General features: G+C 42.2%; 2 protein-coding genes across 3 annotated transcripts in view; both read left to right on the forward strand.

Moving 5' to 3' along the window:
• Positions 1-26341, forward strand: part of LOC119492980 (actin, non-muscle 6.2-like) — an 840607-nt gene that overhangs the window by 305447 nt on the left and 508819 nt on the right. The gene's annotated exons all lie outside the window — the stretch shown is intronic.
• LOC119492993 (peptidyl-prolyl cis-trans isomerase C-like) lies at positions 3574-9168 on the forward strand. Of its 2 annotated transcripts, XM_037777941.1 has the most exons (6): positions 3585-3802; positions 5534-5647; positions 6359-6452; positions 7313-7380; positions 7620-7736; positions 8447-9168. In XM_037777941.1, exons 1-6 carry the CDS (start codon positions 3686-3688, stop codon positions 8573-8575), a joined length of 639 nt encoding a protein of 212 aa, XP_037633869.1. In that variant the 5' UTR covers positions 3585-3685; the 3' UTR covers positions 8576-9168. The 2 variants fall into 2 exon arrangements, with proteins under 2 accessions (XP_037633868.1, XP_037633869.1); XM_037777940.1 differs by lacking the exon at positions 8447-9168 and having other exon boundaries at positions 3574-3802; positions 7620-8440.

Raw genomic sequence — 26341 nt, forward strand, 5'->3', positions numbered from 1 at the left:
TCCTCCATCCTTGTCTACTCCTCTCTTCATCTCCCCTCTATCCTTGTCTCCTCTCCTCTCCTCTCCTCCATCCTTGTCTCCTCCTCTCCTCTCCTCTATCCTTGTCTCCTCCTCTCTTCATCTCCTCTATCCTTGTCTCCTCTCCTCCTCTCCCCCCCTCCTCTCCTCCCCTCCTTGTCTCCTCTCCTCTCCTGTCCTCTCCTGTCCTCTCCTCTCCTCTACCCTTGTCCCCTCTCCTCTCCTCTCTTCCCCTCCTCTATCCGTGTCTCCTCTCCCCTCCTCCCCTCCCCTCCTCCCCTCTCTTCCTCCCCTCCTTGTCTCCTCTCCTCCCCTCTCTTCCTCCCCTTCTTGTCTCCTCTCCTCTCCTCTATCCTTGTCCCCTCTCCTCTCCTCCTCTCCTCTCCTCTATCCTTGTCTCCTCTCTTTCCCTCCTCTATCCTTGTCTCCTCTCTTCTCCTCCCCTCCCCTCTCTTCCTCCCCTCCTTGTGTCCTCTTCTCTTCTCTACTCCTCTCCTCTCCTCTCCTCTCCTCTATCCTTGTCTCCTCTCCTCTCCTCCCCTCCTTGTCTCATCTTCTCTTCTCCTCTCCTCTCCTCTCCTTTCCTGTCCTCTATCCTTGTCTCCTCTCTTCCCCTCCTCTATCCTTGTCTCCTCTCCCCTCCTCCCCTCCTTGTCTCATCTTCTCTTCTCTTCTCTTCTCTTCTCCTCTCATCTCCTCTCCTCTCCTCTCCTCTATCCTTGTCTCCTCTCTTCCCCTCTATCCTTGTCTCCTCTCCTCTCCTCCCCTCCTTGTCTCATCTTCTCCTCTCCTCTCCTCTCCTCTCCTCTCTTCTCCTCTCCTCTATCCTTGTCCCCTCTCCTCTGAATGTAATTTCCTAATAATTTCCTAAGGAAGTTTCCTGGAACAGAAATGTACATTAACATGTGATCAGTGAAAGTGAAACTAAAAGGAAGCGTCTGTTTGAGAGGACTGAATGTGAAACGATGGTCTGTATTTAGAGGTCATGTGTTCCTCCAGCAGACAGGGGGCGCTGTGGTTGATGCTCGTGCAGATTTACATGTATTTTAAAACCTTTTAATGGAGATAATTAATTACAGCTGAATGTTTCTATTCTTTAATCTACAGCATCAGTTTGTGCTGCTGCAGCTGTATATCTATGTTATAATTTATATGTGCTGATATGATGGTCCAGGTGTGTTGAGGCTGTATATTTATGTTATATACACTGTAAAAAAAAAAGTGTGAAATAACGAAAATTTTCCGGCAGCAGGGGCACCAGAAAATGTCTGTTAAAAAACGGGAAAATACTGTCCATTAATTAACATAAATAAACTGTAAAAAAAACAGTAATTATCTTTATATAATTAGCCTTTATTACTGTAATTTTACAAGAAATATTTTACTTTTTAACATATATTCATTGTTAGAATAGAGTAATACAAATTTACATTATCTCAGAAGTCTGTATTTTTAGAATTCCATTAAATCCTTTTCTTCTAACATAAATTAATTGTTAAAATAGAGTGATAAACCTCTAAAAAACAGAATAATTATCTTTAAAAATGATCAAGAAAAGCTTAAATACAGATAATTACGATTGTGATTACAAAATATACTATAAATCTAAGACTATTTACATTTAAATCACAAATGAAACATGTCATTTTTACATTTGTTTCTGTCATTTTGAAAATACAGATAACTAAATTTTAATTTCTTGAAAAAAATTGTAAAAAAACTGTTTGTTTTTTTACAGTGTATGTACTTGTTTGTTCCAGGTGTGTTGAGGCTGTATATGTATGTTATATATGTACGTGTTTGTTCCAGGTGTGTTGAGGCTGACAGGTGTGACATACATTATATTCTGCTTGTTACTACAAACGATGAAACACACTCAGGTGTTCCTGTTTCTCTCAGCTCGGGGGGCTAAAGGTCAACAGCAACAGGACTGATAACCTTTATGATTCTTCTGTCTCAGGACCTCCTCCTACTCATCAGGAGGCCACCGGAGGGTCTCAACCCACAGGTTGGGAACCACCAACAGAGTTTGTTTCCTCTGTGATATTTTTGTTTTGAGGGAGTTTAAAGTTTGTGTTTTTATTGACTGTGTTTTCTTTAGTTTAGTATTTTTTTCATATCCTCATCTCTCTTTTATCGCTCTTTCATCCCTTTTTCTCCTAATTTCCTCTCATCTTCTTTTGTCTCCTTTCCTTGTTTCCTCATTTCCTCTCCTCTCTCAGTTTCCTCATCTCCTTAACCTTGTCTCCTCTCCTTGATTCCTCTTCTCTCTCCTTGTCTCCCTACTTGTTTTTGTTTCATCCTCCCTCCTTGTTTTCCCTTTTCTATTCTGTTGCTCTCCCATCCTCCTCTCCTCTTTCCCTATAATCCTCTCCCCTCGTCTTGTCTCCTCTTCTCCTGTCCTCTCTTCCTCTCCTTCTTATCTCCTCTCCTTGTTTCCTCTCATTTTCTTTCCTTCCCTCTCATTTATTTTCCTATCTCCTTTCCTCCTTTCCTTCTTCCTGTATGTCCTCTCCTTGTTTCCCCTCCTCTCATTTATTTCCCTTTAATCCTCTCTCCTTATCTCCTCTCCTCCATCCTTGTCTCCTCCTCTCTTCCTCTACTCTATCCTTGTTTCCTCTCCTCTATCCTTATCTCCTCTCCTCCTCTCCTCTCCTCTCCTATATCCTTGTCTCTTCTCCTCCCTTCTCTTCCTCCCCTCCTCTCCTCTCTCCTCTCCTTTATCCTTGTCTCCTCTCCTACCCTCTCTTCCTCCCCTCGTATCCTCTTCTCTCCTCCTCTCCTCTCCTCTCTTCCTCCCCTCCTTGACTCCTCTCCTTTCCTCTCTTCTCCTCTCCTCCCCTCCTTGTCTCCTCTCCTCCCCTCTCTTCCTCCCCTCCTTGTCTCCTCTCCTCCCCTCTCTTCCTTCCCTCCTCTCCTCTATCCTTATCTCCTCTCCTCCTCTCTTCTCTCCTCCTCTCTCCTCTATTCTTGTCTCCTCTCCTCCCCTCTCTTCCTCCCCTCCTTGTCTCCTCTTCTCTCCTCCTCTCTCTTCTTCTCCTCTCCTCCATCCTTGTCTCCTCCTCTCTTCCTCTCCTCTATCCTTGTCTCCTCCTCTCTTCATCTCCTCTATCCTTGTCTCTCCTCTCCTCTCCTCCCCTCTCTTCCTCCCCTTCTTGTCTCCTCTCCTCCCCTCTCTTCCTCCCCTCCTCTCCTCTATCCTTATCTCCTCTCCTCCTCTCTTCTCTCCTCCTCTCTCCTCTATTCTTGTCTCCTCTCCTCCCCTCTCTTCCTCCCCTCCTTGTCTCCTCTCCTCCCCTCTCTTCCTTCCCTCCTCTCCTCTATCCTTATCTCCTCTCCTCCTCTCTTCTCTCCTCCTCTCTCCTCTATTCTTGTCTCCTCTCCTCCCCTCTCTTCCTCCCCTCCTTGTCTCCTCTTCTCTCCTCCTCTCCTCCTCTCCTCCATCCTTGTCTCCTCCTCTCTTCATCTCCTCTATCCTTGTCTCCTCTATCCTTGTCTCCTCTCGTCCTCCCCTCTCTCTCCTCTCCTCCTCCCCTCAGTGGGCGGTAGTTGATCCGGGTCCAGGCCAGAGGGGGAGTGGTCTGGTGATGTATCCGGGTTAGGAGCGCTGTTTCCCGGCCAGCCGCCCAGCTGGGACTCGCTGTGACTTCCTCCTCTCCGGTTAGAGATGGAGCTCCTCCGGTGGATCGTCCCCGTCCTGTCCGCTCTGCTCGTCCTCTCTGCGGCCGGTGTTCAGCCGGTAACCGGCGGAGCGTCCCGGACCGGACCGAGAGTCACGGAGAAGGTGAGTGATGAGCTGCTGCAGATATTACCATCAATCCGTCTCCTCTCCTCTATCCTAGTCTCCTCTAGTCTCCTCTAGTCTCCTGGAGGAGGAGCGCGTCTTCTCTCTCTGTGCGCGCTCCCGGAGCGTGGATAGCACAACAGCACGAGCACGCGCATACACACACAGCAGCTGACGTGTCCGGTAGGTCCGGTACCAGCGGGGGGAGGCCTGGACCGGAAGATTTACAGATGTTTCCAGAATAAAGAGATGCACGCACATCTGTACACGTGTCCGTTCAGATGATGTTAGTGCGCAGTGACAGTGCGTGTGCCTGCAGGACCTGACCTGAATATACCTCAATAGATATAATATAATATAGTGAAACCGCACCATGTACTGACTGAACCCTGGTCTGTCAACACGGGCTCTTATTGTGAAATAATGGGAACCTTAATTTGAAAAACTTTCAGACAAGTCCATGCCCTGTAGTATATCGTAGTAGTGTTTGCAGTAAATGAGTTATTTAGACAGAAATATTAGAGTGAATCGTCTCCATATATTCATTACAGCTATTCAACGCAAATCACAAGGTAACCTAGTAAAAGTTTAAACTTGTGTTCCATCAACATTTTGTCTGATAAAAGTGGAGCTACTTTTAATTTATGTATATATCAGAATCAGAAATACTTTATTGATATATATATATTTATATAGGCCCATATTGCTTTATATACTGCTGCGTAGCTTGTTAGTTTCCCCCTGGGGATCAATAATGACATCATTATTTATTGATTATATTCAGTATTAATAATCTGAATTTGCAAAGTAACTAAAGTTATCAAATAAGTAAAGTGGAGTAAAAGTACAATATTTGCCTCTGAAATGTAGATGAGTATAAAGTAGCATCAAATGAAAATACTAAAGTAAAGCACAAGGACAGTTCCTCAAAATTATACTTAGTTACTTTCCACTAGGGCTGGGCAATATATCCATAATGAGACTAGATATCATCTTCGATTTTAGATATCGTAATATGGCATAAGTGTCTTCTCTTCCTGGTTTAAGGAGCTGTTCCTGTTCACAAGTCGTGTTTTTTGTGGCCTCAAATCCATTATTGTCAACGTAGACGTGCAGCAGACGAGCTCAAACGGCAGGCTGCAGGTTGCAGGTTGCAGGCTGCAGGTTGCAGGTTGCAGGCTGCAGGTTGCAGGTTGCAGGCTGCAGGTTGCAGGCTGCAGGCTGCAGGTTGCAGGCTGCAGGCTGCAGGTTGCAGGCTGTAGGTTGCAGGTTGCAGGCTGCAGGCTGCAGGTTGCAGGCTGCAGGTTGCAGGTTGCAGGCTGCAGGCTGCAGGTTGCAGGCTGCAGGTTGCAGTAAAGTGATGTCATTTTCTAGTTAATGTTCTAGCTCTTCTATTATTTGTCTTTACCCTCTTGGTCATTATATCCACAGTACTGATGATTATTTATCAAAAATATTATTGTGTAAATATTTGTAAAAGCACCAATGGTCAACTTTACAATATGATCACTATATCGATACCGAGGTATTTGATTTTCTCCATATCGCCCAGCCCTACTTTCTGCCTAATTTGCAGCTGTAGTGAAGTAAAGTATCAAAAGTTACAAATTCAATGTTTTCTTTTTTCTTTTTAAATGTCAAAGCGTAGAAAAATGGAAAAATGTCCACTAACTGTAAAAGTCTCTGTTCCCTTCCCGTCTGATTGATTGACAGCGTCTCTCTCTCTCTCAGGTGTTTTTTGACATCACGGTGGCGGGTCACGAGGTGGGACGGATCGTAGTCGGCCTTTTTGGGGAGGTCGTCCCACTCACTGTCAATAACTTTGTCGCCCTGGCAACCGGAGAGGTAGGCTGATGGTACAAACACACACACACACTCTCACACACACTGAAACTCTGCCATCACCTCGTATATCATTCAGTCTTCCTCTGGAAGTATTCCTTCAGATTTGTAACGTATTTTATGCAGCAGATAAATATATTTCACTGTAAACTCCAGGAAGTTTCTCCATCAGGAGGAAACTTTACAGTCTGTACTTCATCACAACGTAGAAGTCAAATAGTTGAGATAAATCTTTCTGGAACTTAACACTGAATCATACTGAGCTTCACTTCAAACATTTAAGAACATATTTACCAACTTGATCTGGAACAACAGACAGTCTGGGCTCCGTTTGACTCCACTTTACCTACCTTATGAGAGAGGTGGGGGGGTGTGAAGCTCCCCGACCTACGCTAGTATTATTGTATTATTGTATTATTGGGCAGCACAGCGTAGAGCCGCCATGTGCTGCTTCTCCCCAGAAGAAGACTGAGACATGCTCAGCTCAAAGGGTTACCGCTGAGCAGCTACTTTACTCTTCAGAGCCAAAGAAGGGAGGGAGATACACAAAAAACCCTTTCTAAAAAATACTATGCACATCTGGCATGAGGCCCGAAAATACTTAGTTTGGTTGTGTATTGCATGTGTGTTTTTATATATATATATATATACATATATATATATATATATATTTGGTGCACACAAAGACATGAAGTTTGATGCGTGTCTCTGCAGAAAGGTTACGGCTACAAAGGGACAAAGTTCCACCGAGTCATCAAGGACTTTATGATCCAGGGAGGAGACTTCACAGCTGGAGACGGAACTGGAGGTCAGACTCTTTTAAATATCAAACACGGATGTTCTGTTGGCTTTTACGCTGAATTCAAACCGTTCACATTAGAAAAAAGCATCAAAACATCCACAGAAACTCGTCAAACTCCTCCTGCAATATGATCCACGTCTCTCCATCCGTTTGCTCAAACACTCAATACAACTATATGCTGTTTCACACACAGCGCTGTCTAGCTCATTAGTCGGTGTTAAAGGGCCTATTTGTCCCATAAATATCAGTGCGGTAGTTTGTAACTTTTATATTAATGAGATAAGATGCAAAATGAAAGTTACAGAATGTAAAAAAAAACATTTTTAATATATTTTTTAAAGTATTTTTAATTTTTAACATTGATGTAGCTTTTACAATTTGTATTTCATTTGTCCCTTCTGCTTATTTATACCTGTTGTTTTTGTGGGGTTTTTGTCTTATTTATTTATTTATAATTGTTTCATTTAATTTAATTAATCTACTTTATTTGTTTAATTTAATTCAATTTATTTATATTTGTTTAATTTAATTTATTTATTTGTATTTGTTTAATTTAATTTGATTGATTTATTTTTATTTGTTCCATTTAATTAAATGTATTTATATTTATTTATTTTATTTTATTTATGTTTATCTGTTTAATTTAATTTATAAACTTATATTTGTTTAATTTATTTAATTTAATTGATTTACATTTTTTGTGAATATTCATCCATAAAACACATTGGACTGCCTTTTTTTAGGTCGGTGAAGGAAACAATAAAAATCATATTTGAAAAAAATATATATATATATTTATAGAGATTTTAGAATTTGGTGCAAACTGTGTCACCACCTGAAAGTGACCCCACTTTCTCTCCATCCAGGTCACAGCATCTACGGAACAACTTTTGCAGATGAAAACTTCAAACTGAAGCATTTGGGAGCCGGCTGGGTGAGCTCACACACGTTTACATTTCTGTTTTTCACCTCAATATTTAGGAATAAAAAGGCAAAATGTTTTGAAATGCTATAATTTTCTATTATGATTCTCCTTTCTCTTGATGGGAGGAGCAGCTTGTTGACTAAAACCTGAACAGAACCTGTTAAAAGATGATATATGGTGTTGTGAAAGTGAGACTTGTGTGTGTGTGTGTGTGTGTGTGTGTGTGTGTGTGTGCGTTGATGTACCAGGTGAGTATGGCCAACGCCGGGCCGGACACCAACGGATCACAGTTCTTCATCCTGGCGGCCAGAGCGCCGTGGCTGGACGGGAAACACGTGGTTTTTGGCAAAGTCCTGGATGGGATGGTGGGTGGACCGGCACACACTTTCCATTCATCTGCTGCATGCTGCTTTAAAGAGAAAGGGAGGTTTGATGTGATGGAGAGATTACAGATACAGACAGATGGAGTTGGCTGGATGGAGTCTGAGGACGGATGAGACAAGTTACTAAACTCATGAATAAATTAATTCTTAAACTATAAAAACAAACAAAACTTACAGTTCATTAACTATTGAGGGGAAAAAGAGAATCCACATGAGGTCTGCCTGTTTCCTGGTTCAGGAAGTTGTGCTACAGGTGAGCTACTTCCTGTATAGATTCAGAGGCTCCGCCCACAGGAAGCAGTGCAGGCAGGTAAAGTCCTGCCCTCTTTTAAAGGGACTATTTGTAACTTTTTAAGCGTATAAATGTACCGGGTCGGGACACATGCGCACTCGCATATGCACGCTCGCTTGTGGCCGTAGTCACTGCTCCTCTGCCTGCTTGCCTTCACTCAGACAGCGCACTTAAAAGCTGCTGAAAGCTCCACAAAGAGTTACAGTAAGTGCTGAGAATGTTTCGTTCTGATTGTTATGAACAAGGTCTAAATTGGAATTTGTGAGGAAACTGATTGAACTTTGGCACTGCTGAGCTTCCGTACATAACCAAACCAAACCAAATAATTATCTGTAAAGAGGTTTAACAGGATGAAATCGTTATAATGTCTAACCTGCTTGTGCTCCGTCTCCTTCGGCAGTCTGTGGTTCACACCATCGAGCTGCAGGACACCAACGACAGGAACCTGCCGTACACCGAGTGTGTGATCGTCAACAGCGGCAGGATCCCCGTCAAAGAGCCCTTCGTGGTGGAGGTGGAGGGCTGGTAGACGCCGCTGGTAGACGCCGCCGTTAACCACGCTTTACTGTACAACACAAAGACGCTGGGGATCAAACACAAGTCCAGTTTGACAAACATTACTTTTGCATGTTAACGTGCTAACACTAACATACTAGCAAGTAGGGCTGAGTATTGATCGAAATCTTCTGATAAAACACCTGAGTTTACCTATTGATACCAAAACTATTACATATCTAATACTTTAATACAATATATAAACATGTTAACTACAAATTACAAACAGATCTGTACAAATATGATCAAACAATGTTCAGGAAACATTTCATCAAAGAAGCTAAACAAAGCTAATATATATCTTTTATTTATTTACCCAGAATCCCCATTAGTTATTGTCAAGGTTGAAACTACTCTTCCTGGGTTCCGGCCAAAACCACTACATCATAATGTAAAAACAAATACGTATTTAAACTCCAAAGCAATTAAAGGGAACAAAAAACAACAGAAAAACAAACAAACAAACAATAAATCAACAACTTCTGACCATGCATTCAATTCCAGCGTTCAATATCTGAACGTTTTGGATACTCGGTGCTACGGACGTGTTTAGTTTGATACCAAAAACGTATTGATGTTCAACTTTCAGCCCTTTTAGCGAGCTAACGTGAACACGAGGACGTGAACACGAGGACGTGAACACGAGGACTTGAACACGAGGCTTCCTGAACGTTAACATGTTTACTGAATGTTAGCATGCTGATATCTAGTTGTAGCATGATAACAGTAGGCTTCCTAATGCCGGCATGCTAACTTAACTTTCTTCTGATTGATTTCTACTTTATGCAACGATAATATAAGTAACAGATATTTTCAGTTATTAACAGAACATATCACACAGTGATGTCAAACTATTTATATATATATATATATCAACTTTCTGTCAACAGGAAACAGGTCAAAGAAAAGATAGTAAAAGAAAACACAAACTATAGAAATAGAATATCAATAGAGTTTCAAATCAACGTAGCAGGGCGGTCAGAGCGGCAGACATCGGTTGCCGTTGTAGCGGGCTAACTTGCGTATAAACTAAACTGCAATACTCGGCCCTATTAGCGAGCTAACATGAACACGAGGCATCCTGAACGTTAACATGTTCACATGCTAACTGTGACATGTTACATGCAGTGTGTTCCAATCCACGTACTTCCAGAAGTACACTTCAATGTAGTGCATTGTGTGCACTCTGTACTAACTTGAGTAGTGAGTGAATTTCAACGAGGTAGGGTCGTCTCAAATCGAATACTCTGCGGCGCACTGACCGGAAATGATGATTGCAACATTTCACCACGGCTCGCTACCCGCCAAAATATCTTCTTCTTCTTCTGGGTTTTACGGTGCTGGCCTCCTTTGTGTTGCTGCTGCCTCCTTCAGGTTTTACCCGTCAACTACCCGCCAACATATCTGCCTGCTTTGTTGAAGAAAAAAATGAAAGCAGAGTGGAAATTAGGTTTCCAACGTCGCCGCCTACGATGTGTCCTCCTGTTGGCTGAAAATGCACCGGTATGTTTACGTATTGTTTTATTCTGTTATCTACGTCTGTTTGAAGTGCACTGCATTTTGCCGTACTTCAGTGTGAACGCACTTATGCACTCAAAATAGTAAGTGTAAGTACAGAAGTACGCGGATTGGAACACACTCCTAGGCTAAATGTTAGCATGCTAAAATCTAGTTGTAGCATGCTAACAAAAACTTATATAGGTATTTTTTCAGTTATAAACAGAACATATCACACAGTGATGTCAAACAGTTATCTGTGAGGGGAAGATTTATATCAACTTTCAACAGGAAACAGTCAAAGAAAATGATTAGTGGTGATTAGAAATCCACTTAAAGGTACATCTGTAACTTGGTTTGAAGCTCAGTGAGAGAGGAACAGACACAAAGTTAAAGTCATCATAGACGGTAAAGGAATACACAAACATTTACATGTCATACTATTTTCTATACGCAGGTGAAAACCTTAAATCTCAAAAAGAACAGTGACAGACTCTATGCAGAGAGGTCGGTACTCATCAGGTTCACTGTGGTTCATGTGGTTTTAGTGGATGATCGCTAAACGTCTGTATCAAACAGAACCATGAACTGTGACTGTGACATCGTGGAAACTTGCACTCACAGAACTATGTAGCTCCTCTTAAATCTCTTATTGCCAAAATCTGTCTTTATTTGCCAAATTTGCTTGCACTTTCTATGCATCTTATCAATATCTATAATATCTCAACTACAAACATATGCAAAAGAAGAACTCCGTAGCAGTGTGTAGAAGTGTCAAATGCCATTCTTGCACTTTATTTTTTCTATCTTTCCATCATTGAAAATGAAAATGTACTGTCTCATGTTTTGATTAAATGGAGATCTTTTCTTCCTGATGCATTATTATTATTATCATTATTATTATTATTATTATTATTATTATTATTATCATTATTATTATTATTATTATTATTATTATTATGCAACATATCATGTTTGCAAAAACTACAGCACAAATTGCACAGGAAGGAAAATGCTCAAAAAGTGTGTCAGTGGGTATTAATACTGTCCTACTAATACTGTAGCTGTCCTGTCAATAAGGATTTAAACCTTGTAGCCTACTTTGTGTTAGAGGTTTGTTGTAATTTGATCTTTTGTCATTGTTTTTAATGTTGTGATTTCTGTTAACCCGAATCTGTCACGGTAGCATTATAATGTAGAAACGTTCTGACTGATCTTCCTCCTGTCTCTGACGTTAATGCAGCATTTTAAACTTCTGTACCAAACATCAGGAGTTGTGTTTTCTTTATTTATAGTAACAGCAGAAGAAGAGTGCCAACAGAAATGTTTTCTACAATAAACTGTTGCAAAACAATCTGAGACAATGTTCAGTTATTTTGTCTGATCTGTCTCTGTCCTATTTCTGTTTACCCGTTGTGTTCTAGTTTAATGCAGCGTTCAGGTGATCCTCGTCAACTCGTTAAAGTCCGAACCACGGTTCACGTTTTCGTTATACTAGCTGTGTTTCCATTAACATAGTGTTATGTGCAAGTATGGCATTATTAAATCTGCATGGAAACGACAAAACTCAATACAACTTCATCAATTGCGCAAAAAAGCTTTTATGCTCGCTTGAGGTGCTTTTTGCTTTTGTCGAAAAAGAGTTGGTTCTGTTGCAGCCGTTGCATTACAATCATTGCATTCATTTGTCTTTATCGCTGAACAACATGAAACGTGGCCAATACTAGCTGACATGATAGAACAATTTAAACTTGCCGAACTGAAACAAACTCCTGAAGACCTCTCCATTTTTCTCTCGTTAGATGGCCAAGCCGACTCGTTTTGTTTCCAGTTCACACCGTCCACTTCTTGTCCGGATTACAGCCGTGCGTAAAGCGTAGCCTATAGCGCCAACCTCTGACTGAACTACACTCGGTGTAGTCAAGTTTATTTGCTCCAAATCAGTTTATGAAATGCACCTCAGTCGCGTTTCTTTTTTGCAACATTTCAAACGTTTGCTTAAAATTGGCTTGACAACTGAATGGAAACAGGATCGGTGCAAGGAGGCGGTCGGGGTCGGTGGATGGGTCGAACAAACACCGGACATTAACCCAGGAGACCGCAGTTCGTGCCCCGTGTGTACTAAACCTTACCTAAAATAGTTTTGCTGCGCTTTTTGTTTTGGTGACGGCCAAAGACCAAGATGGTTCAAAACTGTAGTCTACAAACCAATGGGGGACGTCACAGTGACTATGTCTTCTTCTTATATACAGTCTATAGAGTCTGAACCCAGCATAAGGTGCAGCCACAAAGCATCCATTATCTTATCTAAATGAGCTGGAAACATGTTGCCTCTTTATGCTTAAAAACACAAAACATGAAGCTTAAACAACAGTAAAGTATATTATTAATGAGTCTGAACTGATGCTCTACTTCTGAAACATTTCCAGTGGACATTAGAGGAGCGACGGCGCCGTGACTGAACCACAATGCAACAGGAACGAGATGCAGCCAGATCCTATAGTCATACGGCATCAGGCTGCATTCACACCAGATCCGGTGTTGTGGCAATTCACTGCAGGGTTGTGCGGCGGTGTGGGCGAGTAACGGCCCTTTGACTGTAATGATTAACGTCTTTTGTTCGCTCTAATGAATGCGGAGACTTGTGTTGTCGCCGCACAGCTGAATCTGGTGTGAACGCATCCTTACTCTGAACCTGCCGGGTGTGAAAACAATCCGCTCTTTATATTCAGACTCTCAACTTTGTCCTGAATAATGCAGAGACCCTCTCTCATTTGAACCGGTGGTGGGTCTGCAGGCCGCCCCGTTTGAGAGGCGTCGGCGTTAAACGGTGTAATTATGGTCGGTAAAAGGTGAAGCTGCAGAGGAAGGCCGAGAGCTGACAGCTGATCTCTCAGAGCTGACACAAAACTGCTGCTAATGAGAACTACAGCGGGTGATTTGTTTTCCCCTGTTCTACAACACACACACACACACAGATACAAACAGATAAACACACACCTTCACACACACACACACACACAGGGGAGGAAAACATCTCCCAACACAAAGGTCAGAGCGGAGCAGAAACCTCAGGAGGAACACAGGAAGTCGACAGAAAACAGTGAAATATTTCACCGCAGTACGACGCTCCTCTGAAACGTCAGACCTCCACAAATTAAGAAAGTAATCCGGATTTCTACTTCATGTCGGTTGTTCAGTTTTGAAGCTAGAGTGAAGATACTGGTATCATATGAAAGTAGAAAACCTGATGAATCCATCGGTACCAACCATGTCGTACTAGCTTGTCGTGAAGGAGGTTAAATAACGCTGCAAAGTTACGCTCAATTTTGGCGAGGAAAAACTGTCATGGTCATTTTCAAAGGGGTCCCTTGACCTCTGACCTCCAGATCAGTGAATGTAAATGGGTTCTATGGGTACCCACGAGTCTCCCCTTTACAGACATGCCCACTTTATGATAATCACATGGTCCCTAATCTGATCTGGCGTACGCTTGTTGGTCTGCTAGCATCGCCGGATGTTACCGCGTCGCTGATGTCATTACATCTGAAAGCAGCGCAGCTTGTTTAATTGTCGGACGCAATGTCTCCGAATTTCATTGGATAGAAATTTAATCTGGTTTACATTGTGACTCTGTGTTATCAAATGTATGTCCATATTCTTGTAACCTTTAGTGAGCCACTCAGACGCAGTCAGGTACGAGCTACTTGTTGGAGACCCCTGATCTAAACCCTTATACACTTTCACTATTTAATGAATTAAAATAATCCTGTTTATTTCTGATTATGACTAGAACAATTTGACCCACAGTGCTGAGCTGCATCTCAAATTAACCTTCAGGTTCTCAGCTTTCAGATGATGTACACCACTTCTATGTGACATCTACTGTTGACCTGCTATCTCCCCCTAAAGACCCCCTGGACCCCCCTAAAGAAGACTGAAACGGCTCCATCGTGGGTCTCAGAGGGTTAATCACATTCAGCCTGGTTTTAACCTGAAGGCGTCGAGACCCTCTCTCTCATTTATACTTCCTAAAATGAGCTCATACGTAGCTATTTAAACGGGATTGTTTTAGTAGTTTTAATCTAGCATACCATAATATGAGAGTCTAGAAGTGATTTATATATTTATATATCATTTATAAAACCCTACAACCCTCTCTATTTTTCCGCCTTTAACATTTATAGAGTAGAAGGTTATTTTGGATGAGCGTATATATACAGTATATTTATATATATATATATGACTCAGAGAAATGTCATTTCCTGACCCTCTCTCCTGAAACGTCTCAGCTGAGTCTAGATTTTCTGTCTGCTGTTGTTTTATTTTTCCACACGAGGACCAGCGGGCGAGACGGACAGACGGACGGACAAACTAGCACCTTAAACATCCTCCACCACCTCTCCTCAGCACGCCGCCGAAGAGAAACTCTCCGTTTGTCAGCCCATATAACAAGACTGTCTGAACCCGACGAACCAGCGGAGAGGAGGAGGAGGAGGAGGAGGAGGAGGAGGAGGAGGTTCTTCCAGAGGACGAAGGAGAGAGAGAAATAGAAAGCGATAGAGAGAGACAGAGAGGAGGAGGAGAGAGAGAAAGTGGTGGTAGGTTTTTAAATGGTCCGGAGGGATGCGTGTTGAGGAGGAGGAGGAGGAAGGAGGAGGAGGAAAGAGGGGAGGCTCCCACAGCGACTGCAAGTTGTTATATTGGGGATCTGTTAGTGGATCAATGAAAAAAGAAAGAAAGAAAGAGGGAGGGAGAGAGGCTGTGTGGAAGGATGACAGGCCTCATTACCACCAAACCTCAGACAGTGATGCTTCTCTGTGTGTGTGTGTGTGTGTGTGTGTGTGTGTGTGTGTGTGTTCATATATATATATGTGTGTGTGTGTTCTCACATGTATACTGTGTGTATTCCCCTGCCAGCAAAAAGCCTATTTACATGCATGAGTGTGTGTTTGCAGGATTGTCTATCTGTCCTCTCTCTCTCTCTCTCTGTATAACTGTGTGTGTGTGTGTGTGTGTGTGTGTGTGTGTGTGTGCGTGCTTCCTGCAGGCCTCGGTAAGAGGAGGATGATGGGACAGAGTTGTTTAAAGGTCAGCAGCAAACACATCATCAGAGGGAGAGAGAGAGAGAGAGAGAGAGAGAGAGAGACGCCCTGAGAACTACCAGCTAACCTGCACATAACCACAAACTAACCACAGAGCAACTAATACACAACCGTACGGCTGCAGTCACACGTTTAACCTTTTACCACCTAAATGCATTTATGCAGGTTTTTTAAACGCAGGAAAACCTGCTAAATATAGACGATCGAGTCCTTTCCTATTGTCAGTATGCCGTGCCGTTGCACCGGCCTTTCTGTTTTGTTTTCTTTCTGCGTCACGTTCAGCGTCCGGACGCACCGTCCCACACCGGCAGCAGGGTTAGTGAAGAGTGAAAATGTTACGGTGTTTTTTATATCTATTACTTATTCAGTCTCTCTTTCAAACTCTCAAACCAGAGCTGGTGATTGTTGGAACAGTGGAAAGACGAACAAAAAGACAGTTTGTTGAGTTTTATTTTGAATGAAGTGTGTTTTACAACCATCAGGGAGGTAAAATTACTGTTTCTGTCAACGGAGTCTGGTGGCTTTGAGCCTTGAAAAGGGGCAAAATGTTGTGTTATGTTACGCTGTTTACACTAAAATAAGCAATCCACCTTTGTATCGCAATTTTTTAAAAAAAATTTAAAATTGAGTCTATGTCATGGATGTATTAAAGAACTGGATCCAGCGTTGGAGGCGGGGCTCCGGTCATTCCTATGGGAGTTGCTCAGTGGTGCATGAAGCCTAAATGGCTCGACTTCCGTCTGGAAAAGTACCCGGATCTTGGCGGAGTAGCGTCCGCTTGGTCACATGACTTGGTTCACGGGGTCCCAATGTCACGCCGTCGTCATGGCTTGCGCTCCAGCCTCGGTCTGGCTCTCATTCACATGAACGGAGGAAGGAAAATAACTCTGGATTCAGCTGTTGGTGCATTTTACAACTTTAAAAACGTATTTTTTTAAATAAGTACTATTAGAGTGTTCATACTGGTAAGTTGATTCACCTAAAAAAAAAATGATCCGCTGAGTTACAGAAGTCTCTTTCCCAATGTAAGTCTATGGGAAAAAGTATTTTTTGGGACACATGGGACTACGTCCGCTTTTCAAAATAAGGTATTAACAAAGGGAACTGTATATACAAAATACATCTATGGAAATAAGATTGATGGATTATATTCACCAGAAGTATAAAACATGACATGACCGAAAATACCACTAATCTGTGAGGGACATGTCTTTATTCTTTGGTTTTTGGGTTGCTGGATAATAAATAATTCCTGACATTTTATATATTTAACATTTTTACTGTATTAATTTAGAGATTATCCAAAGTAAAAGTCCCTAGAAGTGTATGATTCAACTTGTTCCCCATGGTCTAGTGTTAAAAAAATTAATAGCAATAAATTGCAATATCGAATCGCAATACTTATAAATCACAATACATATCGAATCAGCACTGAGATACTGTAGATGCATCGTCCCAGTACTAGTTTACGTACGTATTTTACTTAAAGTGGTGGAGCGACTGACAGACGATCCATCATTGTCGTCTGTTGAGCTTCTAGCATGGCCTAAAACATTGTTAATGAACATCATATACTGTACTGGGATATAAAAGTTCTGATTTATAAATACATTCTCCTGTTATTAATACAGCTTTCTACACTGGCTACGTTACAGCTGTAGTTCCTCTCAGCCTTTAACTGTGACCCCAAGACTCTGTTCAGTCTAAGTGAGCGACCACCGCGGCAGCAGCTCTGCAGTCGGAGGACTGAACATGCTGTTAGTGTCGGTATTGTTCTAACAGAGCAAAGTCATTCTCACATTTCTTGTATTGAATGGTTTTCTGTCTGTGGCTGCTTGAAAGGATGAAAATCAATCCAGAAACTTTGGAGGGGAAAACGGTCTCCAGTAAAACAACGTACTGCCGTCTGAACTTTCAGCCTTCTGGAGTCAAAATGTCTCCTTTTCTACAAAGTACACGGTCGCTCGGTAACTTTACAAAGTCCATTTGTCTGAGCTATTTGTGGAGAGATATTTTAGTTGTTATTTAAGTCACGTTGAGTGTTTCCGGTCTGAATGCTGATCATTAAAAAGCTGCTTATTTACACAACCAGACCTGCTGTTTAATGCAGAAACCTGATAGTTAAGGGTTTTGAGGGTTTTGAAGACCTGACTGTCACTGTCTCACTTATTTTTTATTGTTTAGAGACTTAAGACTCGCATAGTTTTACTTTTAAATATCAAGAAAGGTGTATAAAATTAATATTTATCGATATTTTTCACTTGTTTCTGGTTTTGCCTTCGAGAACATACAGCAAAAATAGTTTTACCCGTTAGTTTCTGTCACCTTAGCAGGAGAAGGAATGCCTTTTCCTTCCTGCAGGTAATTAAACGTTCTGCATACAGAAATTAAAAGCACAGCTATCCATGTGATGTTACCACATCAGTCATAAATGAGCTAAAGACATGTGTTAACATGCTTCAGAAAAATGTGAGCAAAACAACTCCAGAGAGAAAAGTGAAATACTTCCAACAGTCCTCATGTTGTGATTTAAGTCTCACTTAAAGTGGCAAACTGGAAAACTTTCATTTATATAAATGTCTGTTAAGTCTCTATCTATCTCTGAATGAGCAGTAAAAGCCTCACTGACTAAACTAAACACAACAAAACAAAGATATGCATGCATTTGGTATGGTATGCATTTGATATGCATTTCCAGCACCGTAAATCCCTCACAGTAGCTTTACTGCTTGACTTCTCCGTGTCAGTCTGGTCGACCTTTCAACCAGATGTTGTGACGTACTCGGACAGAAAGGGTGAAACCAGTAAAATAGTCCGTGGGACAGATCATAAAGCTCTGAGTAGTCCTGCACTAAAACGATGAACTGCTCCTCCAGATATTTACAGAAGAAAGAAAGTAGGTGCTTGGGCGCCCCGACGGCGTCGCTCTCGCGTTTGAGTGTGCCAGCCGCACGTCTACATTGACAGAAATGGATTTCAGCGTGCAAAAGACGCAGCATGTGTACGGCCTCTTATCAAGCAGGACCCCTTTAACTCCCTCCACCAATCCTTCCAGGTACTGCCATCAGGCCGACGCTAAAGTCCCACTAGCCCGGATAACATCTACCAACAAAACTACTTGGTTAGGTTTAGGAAAAGATCGACTTGGTAAGGTTGCGGCAACAAAACTACTTCGTTAGGTTTAGGAAAAGATCGACCTGGTTAGGTTGCGGCAATAAAACTACTTGGTTAGGTTTAGGAAAAGATCGACTTGGTAAGGTTGCGGCAACAAAACTACTTCGTTAGGTTTAGGAAAAGATCGACCTGGTTAGGTTGCGGCAATAAAACTACTTGGTTAGGTTTAGGAAAAGATCGACCTGGTAAGGTTGCGGCAATAAAACTACTTGGTTAGGTTTAGGAAAAGATGGTGGTTTGGGTTAAAATAATAACAGAAGTGGCGTGACTTAAGTACGGAAGTTACGTGACAAATAAATCAACATTGACTTCTGGTTTCACGCGGGACACGAACAGCGGTTCTCCCTACGCAGCGTTTATTGCTTTTTATACTTCCTGGTTCATGATTATGTGGATTAAGTACACTTTTCGTAGGTATAGCTACGAACGGCGTCTGAGAACAGCCTGTATTAAACCACATTTGCTGTTACCACCAGTAAACAGGGTGTCGCCGAATCAACCAGGACTGAAGGATTGACACTTTATATCTACTTGTAATAAAACATCAGTAAAGTAACAGAACTTCTGCTGGAGTTGGACTTTACTTTCCACCGGCGCTGCTGCTCCCAGTGCAGCTCTGAGATCAGATCTACTGTTTCTCTCCTCGCCACGTCGGCCATATTGACCCGCCGCTAATGCCGGGGAGGCTCGCCCTCCTCTACAGCGACAATCATCACCTTCCTCTTCTCCTTCTCTTCCTCCACCTCCTCGTTCTCCCTCCTCCTCCTCTCTGACTGCAATTAGAGAGAGGAATAATGATATTGACAGGGCTGACAGGTCGGGGCAGGAGAGCGGGAACATGAATACTTACATGTGTCAGAGGCAGAGCGAGGAGGAAGAGGAGGGGGGTCACATATATCACTGTGTCTTATTATAGCTTTGATATTATGACAATGACACCCAGTCAATTCAAATTCAGAATCAGTGAGGCCACCAGGTCCAGTAGAGGCCCAGGAATTAGTCTGCTGACATTTCTACACAGACATATTGACATCTAACACAGCAGAACGGTACGGACCGAGACTAGCAGACTAACACGCTACTGAATTATATATCGACGTACACGGACCGCGAGGCTTTAAACTGGATTTATATCACCATGACTGGCAGGCAGGTGTCTGTTAAAAACTGGCTGAGGCTTTTAGAAACACGCTTGTTAGAGATCTTAAAGACGAGAATCAGTTTCATCTCAGGACAGACCTAAATCCAGGATATGATTAGCGTAGCTTAGCATAAAGACTGGAAGCAGGGGGAAACTGCTAGCCTAGCTCCATCAAAGGTGAAAAAATACATTTAGCAACTTCAAAACTGTCTGATTTCAGGCTGTTCTCATACACCGTTCGTAGCTCTACCTACAAAAAGTAATGCACTGTAAATAATAAATACGTAAAATACGTATTTAATCCACGTAATCGTGAACCAGGATGTATAAAGAGCAGCTACTTACTAAGCAACTGGGAATAAAAAAAAAATATCTGGTCCTCTCTCAAGGTTCCATGGTGGAGAGGAGGTTGTGTTGCTCTGGCTCTATCTGTTTGGCGTGGAGAGGAGGTTGTGTTGTTCTGGCTTTACCTATCTGGCGTGGAGAGGAGGTTGTGTTGTTCTGGCTTTACCTATCTGGCGTGGAGAGGAGGTTGTGTTGCTCTGGCTCTATCTGTTTGGCGTGGAGAGGACGTCATGTTGCTCTGGCTCTATCTGTTTGGCGACGCCGGAAAGGTGCTTGACATCCTCCTGGATCCACCTATACAAATAAAACTGACTTGACTTGACTTGACTGGGGAGGACGCCAGGGTGGATGGATGGATAAAAAAATACCAGACTTTAACCCAGGAGACCGGTGTTCATGTTCCGTGTGAAACCAGAAGTCAACGTTGATTTATTTGCCACGTAACTTCCGTACTAAAGTCACGCCACTTCGTAGTGATTTTAACCCAAACGTTGACTTATTTGTCTTTCCGTTTTCCACCCAACACTCAAAGTTCCTTTTAATGTTCGGTAAGACACTGACAAACATCGTATTTTGATGTTTATTTTGGAGGACGTGTTGGAGCAGTGTTGTTAACAGAGAGACCATGAAAACGAAACAATATGACATCAAAATATTGGCTTCAGGTGCTGGGGCAGGCGAGGCTCAGAACAGAATGAATCCAAGTGTATGAACCACAAATTTCCGGTGTATACCAGTGCTCCTCCACCAAGGATTGTTTGGTCTGGTTAGGTTTGTCTATCAGCAGGATTAAAGAAAAACTGCTGGGCCAACTGTCATGAAACTTGACGGAAGGGGTTGGCGTGGGCCAAGGAAGAACCCATTCAATATTGGGAGAGGACACTAGAGATGTTCCAATACCTGAACTTGTGTGATCGGCCTATGCCGAGTACCGAAGAAGAATTCATTTCTGGTTGAACAAGTCGATTTTTTTCTGGGTTAATTAATTATGGAATCAGATCAGTGCGTAGACTGGCGTACTTGCCGATACCCGATCCCGAATTTTGGGCGGTATTGGTCGCATTTCTAGAGACCTTGTTATGCAATGTTTCTGATTTTGGATTGCATTAAAAAAAAAAAAGAAATGCCAACTAACTCTCAACGTTTTTTATATGTTTTCTCAGCTGTCTCTCTTTGTGATGCATGAACGAATACACAAACTAACTGTTTACATTTGGGTTAATTACAGTAAAACTTATTTCTTCTCAACTATGTGCATTCATTCTCCAGCCAGCTTTGTCCCATTTACATTCACTAAAAGCTTATTTTCTACTCTTTTCTTGCATTAAACCTAAATCCCTCTCTCTGTATGCATTCCTGCATGAAAACCCTCGTTTTGCCTCCACTTCTTCTCTCACCTGCACATATTAAAAGCTGTTTCCTGCCTTTGTTTCTGTTTTTAACTACATGCATTCTGATTAATCGATTATCAAAATAGGTGGCGGTTAATTTAATAGTTGGCAGCTCTGGTTGTTTTTGCATTTCAAGAGTAACGGCTAATCTTTAAGATGCCTTGTTATGCAAAGTTTTGTTTTTACCTGCATTAAAAAAAGAAATGCCAACTAATTCTCAACAGTTTTTATAAGATTTCTCAGCTGACTCTCTTTGTGATGCATGAACGAATACACTAACTAACCTTTAACATTTGGGTTGATTACAGTAAAACTTATTTCTTCTCAACTATGTGCATTCATTCTCCAGCCAGCTTTGTCCCATTTATATTCACTAAAAGCTGATTTTCTACTCTTTTCTTGCATTAAACCTCTCTCTGTATGCATCTCACCAATTATCCGGTAATTTTTCATGCATTTCTGCATTAAAACGCTCGTTGTGCCTCTCCTCTCAGCCACACATATTAAAAGCTGTTTTGTTTCTGTTTTTAACTACATGCATTCCACCATTAAAAGCTAATTTTCCGACAGCCTCGCCTCCCATCTATATGCATTGGTGAAGCTGAAGCCTAATTTTTCTAGTTTCTCGGCGCCTCCTCTCCTCTCAGTCCGGAGGAGCCGTCCGGGGAAATCGTTAGCGCTCCTTCTCTTTAAATTGGGGAGGTGGACGGCAGGTGAACATCGCATTGATCGCCCTCTCAAGGCCTCTTTCTCTCCCCTCCCCTTCATCCCTCTCTCTCTCTCTCTCGCATCCCTCACCACCAATTGTCTGGCCTTTACTCCCCCCACTCCCCCTCTCCACCACCTCCTCCCTCCTCACATCACCGCCAATTGCCGGCCATTTTTCCCCCTCTATCTCTTCCTTCTTCAGATGCTAGCGGAGGTCACAAATTTACAAGAGAGCGTGGAGGGGCAGGGGCGGCGCTGCTGTCTATCTGTCTAACAACCACCATCATGGGGCGGAAAACAGAGATATGGGGGGGGCGGTCGGGGCAGCAGGGGGTTATGGGACAGAGATGGTGGGTGGCTTGGGATGGGGGGGGTCAGAGTAAACATAGTGATGATTTCCCCTGAGTTTCCTTCATCCAGACCGATGAGGAGGGAGAGAGACAGAGAGAAAAGGGGGGAGAGAGAGAGCAGCTGCTGTCCTGTCACCGCCGGCAACTGTAACCGCGGTGACACCTCCTCCTCCTCCTCCTCCTCATGAGGAGAGAGAAAAGAGAGAGGGATGCTGCGAGAAAATCGAAATGCTGACACACACACACAGATATAGATGCTGCCAGGACACACACACACCAAACAGCCTCAGCGGGCCTCTCGGACACCTCTCATCGTCCAATTAGAGTCCAGACTGAGAGCAGAGATTCACGTCTCACACATTATTCTCTTTAAAGCACTTATTTGTTTTCACTTTTTTTTTTACTTTTCTTGTTTTGCATTAATGGCTGCTGCAGTGTAAAATGTTCTTTCATTTATCAACTTACTTGTTTAGGAGTTTTAAAATGGTTTAAAATGATCCTTTAAAAAAAAACTCAAGACCAGGAGTTATAGAGTCACACTGGCAGCTTTGTACGTACTGTATGTAAGATACTCCAAAGTATTGGACAAATTCATATTTAGCTCGATGAAAGGTCACCTACGTTATTACAATTCATCCTGATGGGAACATGGATGTGTGAATCACAATGTATCACAATCCATCCAATAATAGTTGAGATAATTCACTCAAAAACACAAATGTGAACCTCACGGTGGCGCTAGAGGAAAAGTCAGAGGATCACCAAAGTCAGTACGATTCATCCTCTGGAGAACACGAATGTTTGTACCAGGGTCTGAAATTAGCACCCGCTAAAATCGTCAGATCATCCGCCACTTTGGCAGGCAGGGAAAACGCTAGTGATGGAATAGAGAACCGTAGCTGTCCGAGTCCTTGGCATCTCATAACTCCATGACTATCGATTCCTCTTATTGATAATTTCCGACAGTTACGCTGCACAATGACGCATACGCACGCCGTATCATGTTTCAGTTTGTTTGGGACCGGAGCCACGGCGGAGAGAGAAAAAAAAGCGCTCAACAGCATGGCGTTACTAAACCTGAGGGGGTGCACCATATTTTTTCCTGATAAAGCGACACTGTGAAGAACAAATCTGTGCTGAAATCAACAGGAGGAGAGTTAGTAACGTTAGCTGTTAGCAGCCGTTAGCAGCACAGTCCTGACTGGATAAATACCGGAGATAAGAACGTTAACGGAGGTGCCATTGAGTTATTATTATGAGGCGTTCACGGTCTGCTCAGGAAAATGACTATTGGGTGAAGGTAAATTACAACATCATCATGATGTGTTCAAATGTAATCTCGTAAAATTAAGTTTTTGGAGAGAAACTTGAATAAATCCAGCTGTTTAGAAGGAGATGTTTTCACCTCAATATAAAATAGATAATGGAGAGAGAATTATGACCTGTTTAACTTCATAACAACTGTTTTTTTATGCAAATAACCACTATAGATGACAATAATAAAGTACAGTACTGTACCCTCCCACCCCCAGAAGCTTGCATGCATATAATGTTTTTTGTGTAAAATATATCAAACATTGAACGACTTCAGACCTAAAATTGTATTCTTTCATTTTGCGCAGAAATTTCAAAAGCAGCAGATAAAACTTCTGAGTGGCAGACAAAAAAAATACTGTATGACAGGATCTGTCTTCTGATTGGCTGCGGAGCCTCTCTGGCCGCACTTTGCCACTAAAAATGTTAAAACTAAAACTCTTCCCAACTTTTGTTTGCTCTAGTTGCTCTTATATAAACATAAAGAGATATAAGAAGATAGAAATAAAGGAGTATGTATCATGTAAATTATGTCCATAACGCTACAATATTATTTAAAGAAATATAAGTAAGTAAAATGAAAATATAAGAAATATGAATATGTACAAATATTTGCATTAAGACGTGCAATATATAACATATAACCACAGTGCAAATAAGTAAATACAAAATGCTGAGAAGTGTCTTAAATATAAATGCCAGAATGGTATGAATAAGAAATGAATACGAATATTTCTTGAATGTATCGTATTAATGACTAATGAGTATTAATGACAGTATTGCAGTTGAATTATTGCACAAGTTAATGTACAGTTGAGTTAAGTAGTAGTAATACTAGTAGACATAACAAGATATAAAGAAGTAGTCGCTTCAGTCAACGTATTAGCAGTGACAGCAGTAGTAGTACCATGAGTAGAAGCAGAACTTGCAGTCATAGTAGTATCAGTAGTAATGGACACAGTACCAGTAGTAGTACCAGTAGTAGTAGCAGTAGTAGTAGCAGTTACAGTAGTTGTACTAGTCGCTGCAGTAGTATCTGTAGTAATGGTCACAGTACCAGTAGCAGTAGTAGTAGCAGTTACAGTAGTTGTACTAGTCGCTGCAGTAGTATCTGTAGTAACAGTAAGAATCATTTTGAGTTAACTATCTCTTTTCTTTTTCACTGTGCTCTCTTTATTCTCTCTCTCCTCCTCATCTGTCCTTTTTCTCCCCCTCTATCTCTCCTCTCTCTCTCTTTCTCCCCCTTTCTCTCTCTCCTCTCCCTCTGAAACTAATTAGCAGTGAAGGCCGGAGCAGAGGGAGGAGTGAGGGAGGGAGGGAGGAGGGAAGGAGACATGAAGAACGAGAGGAGGGCTGAGGAACCAGAGGAGGTGGGGAGGAGGAGGAGGAGGAGAGGAGAAAAGAAGATAGTAAAAGTGGAGAAACAAAGATCCATATTAGATGGTAGCAGCTCTGGTTAACCCTGTGAGCTGTAAACAGACACAGCGCAGAGTAGGAACACTTTCTACTTCTTCATGACTACTGAGCTGCTTTCTACTGATACACTTAGTGAAAGAGAAACCTCCACAGACGGCTGACGAAATCTACTAAATCTACTAACTCTACTAAATCTACTACGTCTTCAACCTCCCACATCAGAGAGTAAAACAGACTGAGGTCTCAATCTCTAGTTTCAAGTCTTCTTCAATACAGCATGATGTTCATTTAGTAGATTATGGTTCCATTTAGAGTCAGATAGACCATAAAGCAGGGGATGCTTTAGGGCGGGGCTACCTTGTGATTGACAGGTCGCTACCACGGCGTTGTCCGTGTTTTTGTCGTAGAACTTTAACCCTTTCACACCATGTTTCACTTCATCACAGTTAATTTTAAAAAATGTTGTCGACTAAAAACGTTTTATTCAGCGTTCGATTGTACTTAGTTCCACCCTCTGGTGTCACTTCTGGTTGCAAAAAAGATCGTGGTGGTGGCTAAAAACTAAGATGGCGACAGCTAAAAACCAAGATGGCGACGGCCAAAAACCAAGATGGCGACAACCAAAATGCCGAACTCGAGGCTTGAAACGGCAGTCCACAAACTAATGTGTGACGTCACGGTGACCAGGTCTACAGTCTCTGGCTCCGAACGGACACTAGCTACTGATAAAACACAGAAATAAGACACCAGGTTTTAATAAAGGAGAATTCTTCTTTAACAGCGAGGAGCTGATTTGATCCAGATAGATTTGAGATCTTGTTTTGAATGAACTCTTCATGTTCTCAGCTGTTTGTATCAGAGACGACGCACGCTTGTTAAAACTGAAACCACCTACAGAGAGAGAGGAGGGATTTTAAACATGATGGTCTCTCTCTCTCTCTCCCTCTCCCTCTCTCTCCCTCTCTCTGTGGGATGGATAGATTTTTCGTCCTCCTCCATCTCTCTTATTGTTTTCACACACCAGTAGGACGAGATGCTTCACTGAATGGCCTTAACACCCTGCGGACACGTGTGTGTGTGTGTGTGTGTGTGTGTGTGTGTGTGATGTTTCCTCACAGCAGGAGGTCTGAACATCACACACACACACACACACACACACACACACACACACACACACACACACACACACACCCTCTTTAATGTACTGTGCTGTATTAAACAGAGAGAGGATATCGTGAACACACAGTGATAAATGCTGCTGGCAGCAGATCAATGCTGCCAAACTTTGGTTGAGCAAAC

This window comes from Sebastes umbrosus, chromosome 8 (assembly GCF_015220745.1).
Source record: "Sebastes umbrosus isolate fSebUmb1 chromosome 8, fSebUmb1.pri, whole genome shotgun sequence".
Lineage (NCBI taxonomy): Eukaryota > Metazoa > Chordata > Actinopteri > Perciformes > Sebastidae > Sebastes > Sebastes umbrosus.

Coding starts and splice junctions, on each gene's coding strand:
- LOC119492993 (XM_037777940.1), top strand. CDS start 3,686: ATGGAGCTCCTCCGGTGGATCGTCCCCGTCCTGTCCGCTCTGCTCGTC. Junction 3,803..5,533: donor GACCGAGAGTCACGGAGAAG/GTGAGTGATGAG, acceptor TCTCTCTCTCAG/GTGTTTTTTGACATCACGGT. Junction 7,381..7,619: donor AGCATTTGGGAGCCGGCTGG/GTGAGCTCACAC, acceptor TTGATGTACCAG/GTGAGTATGGCCAACGCCGG.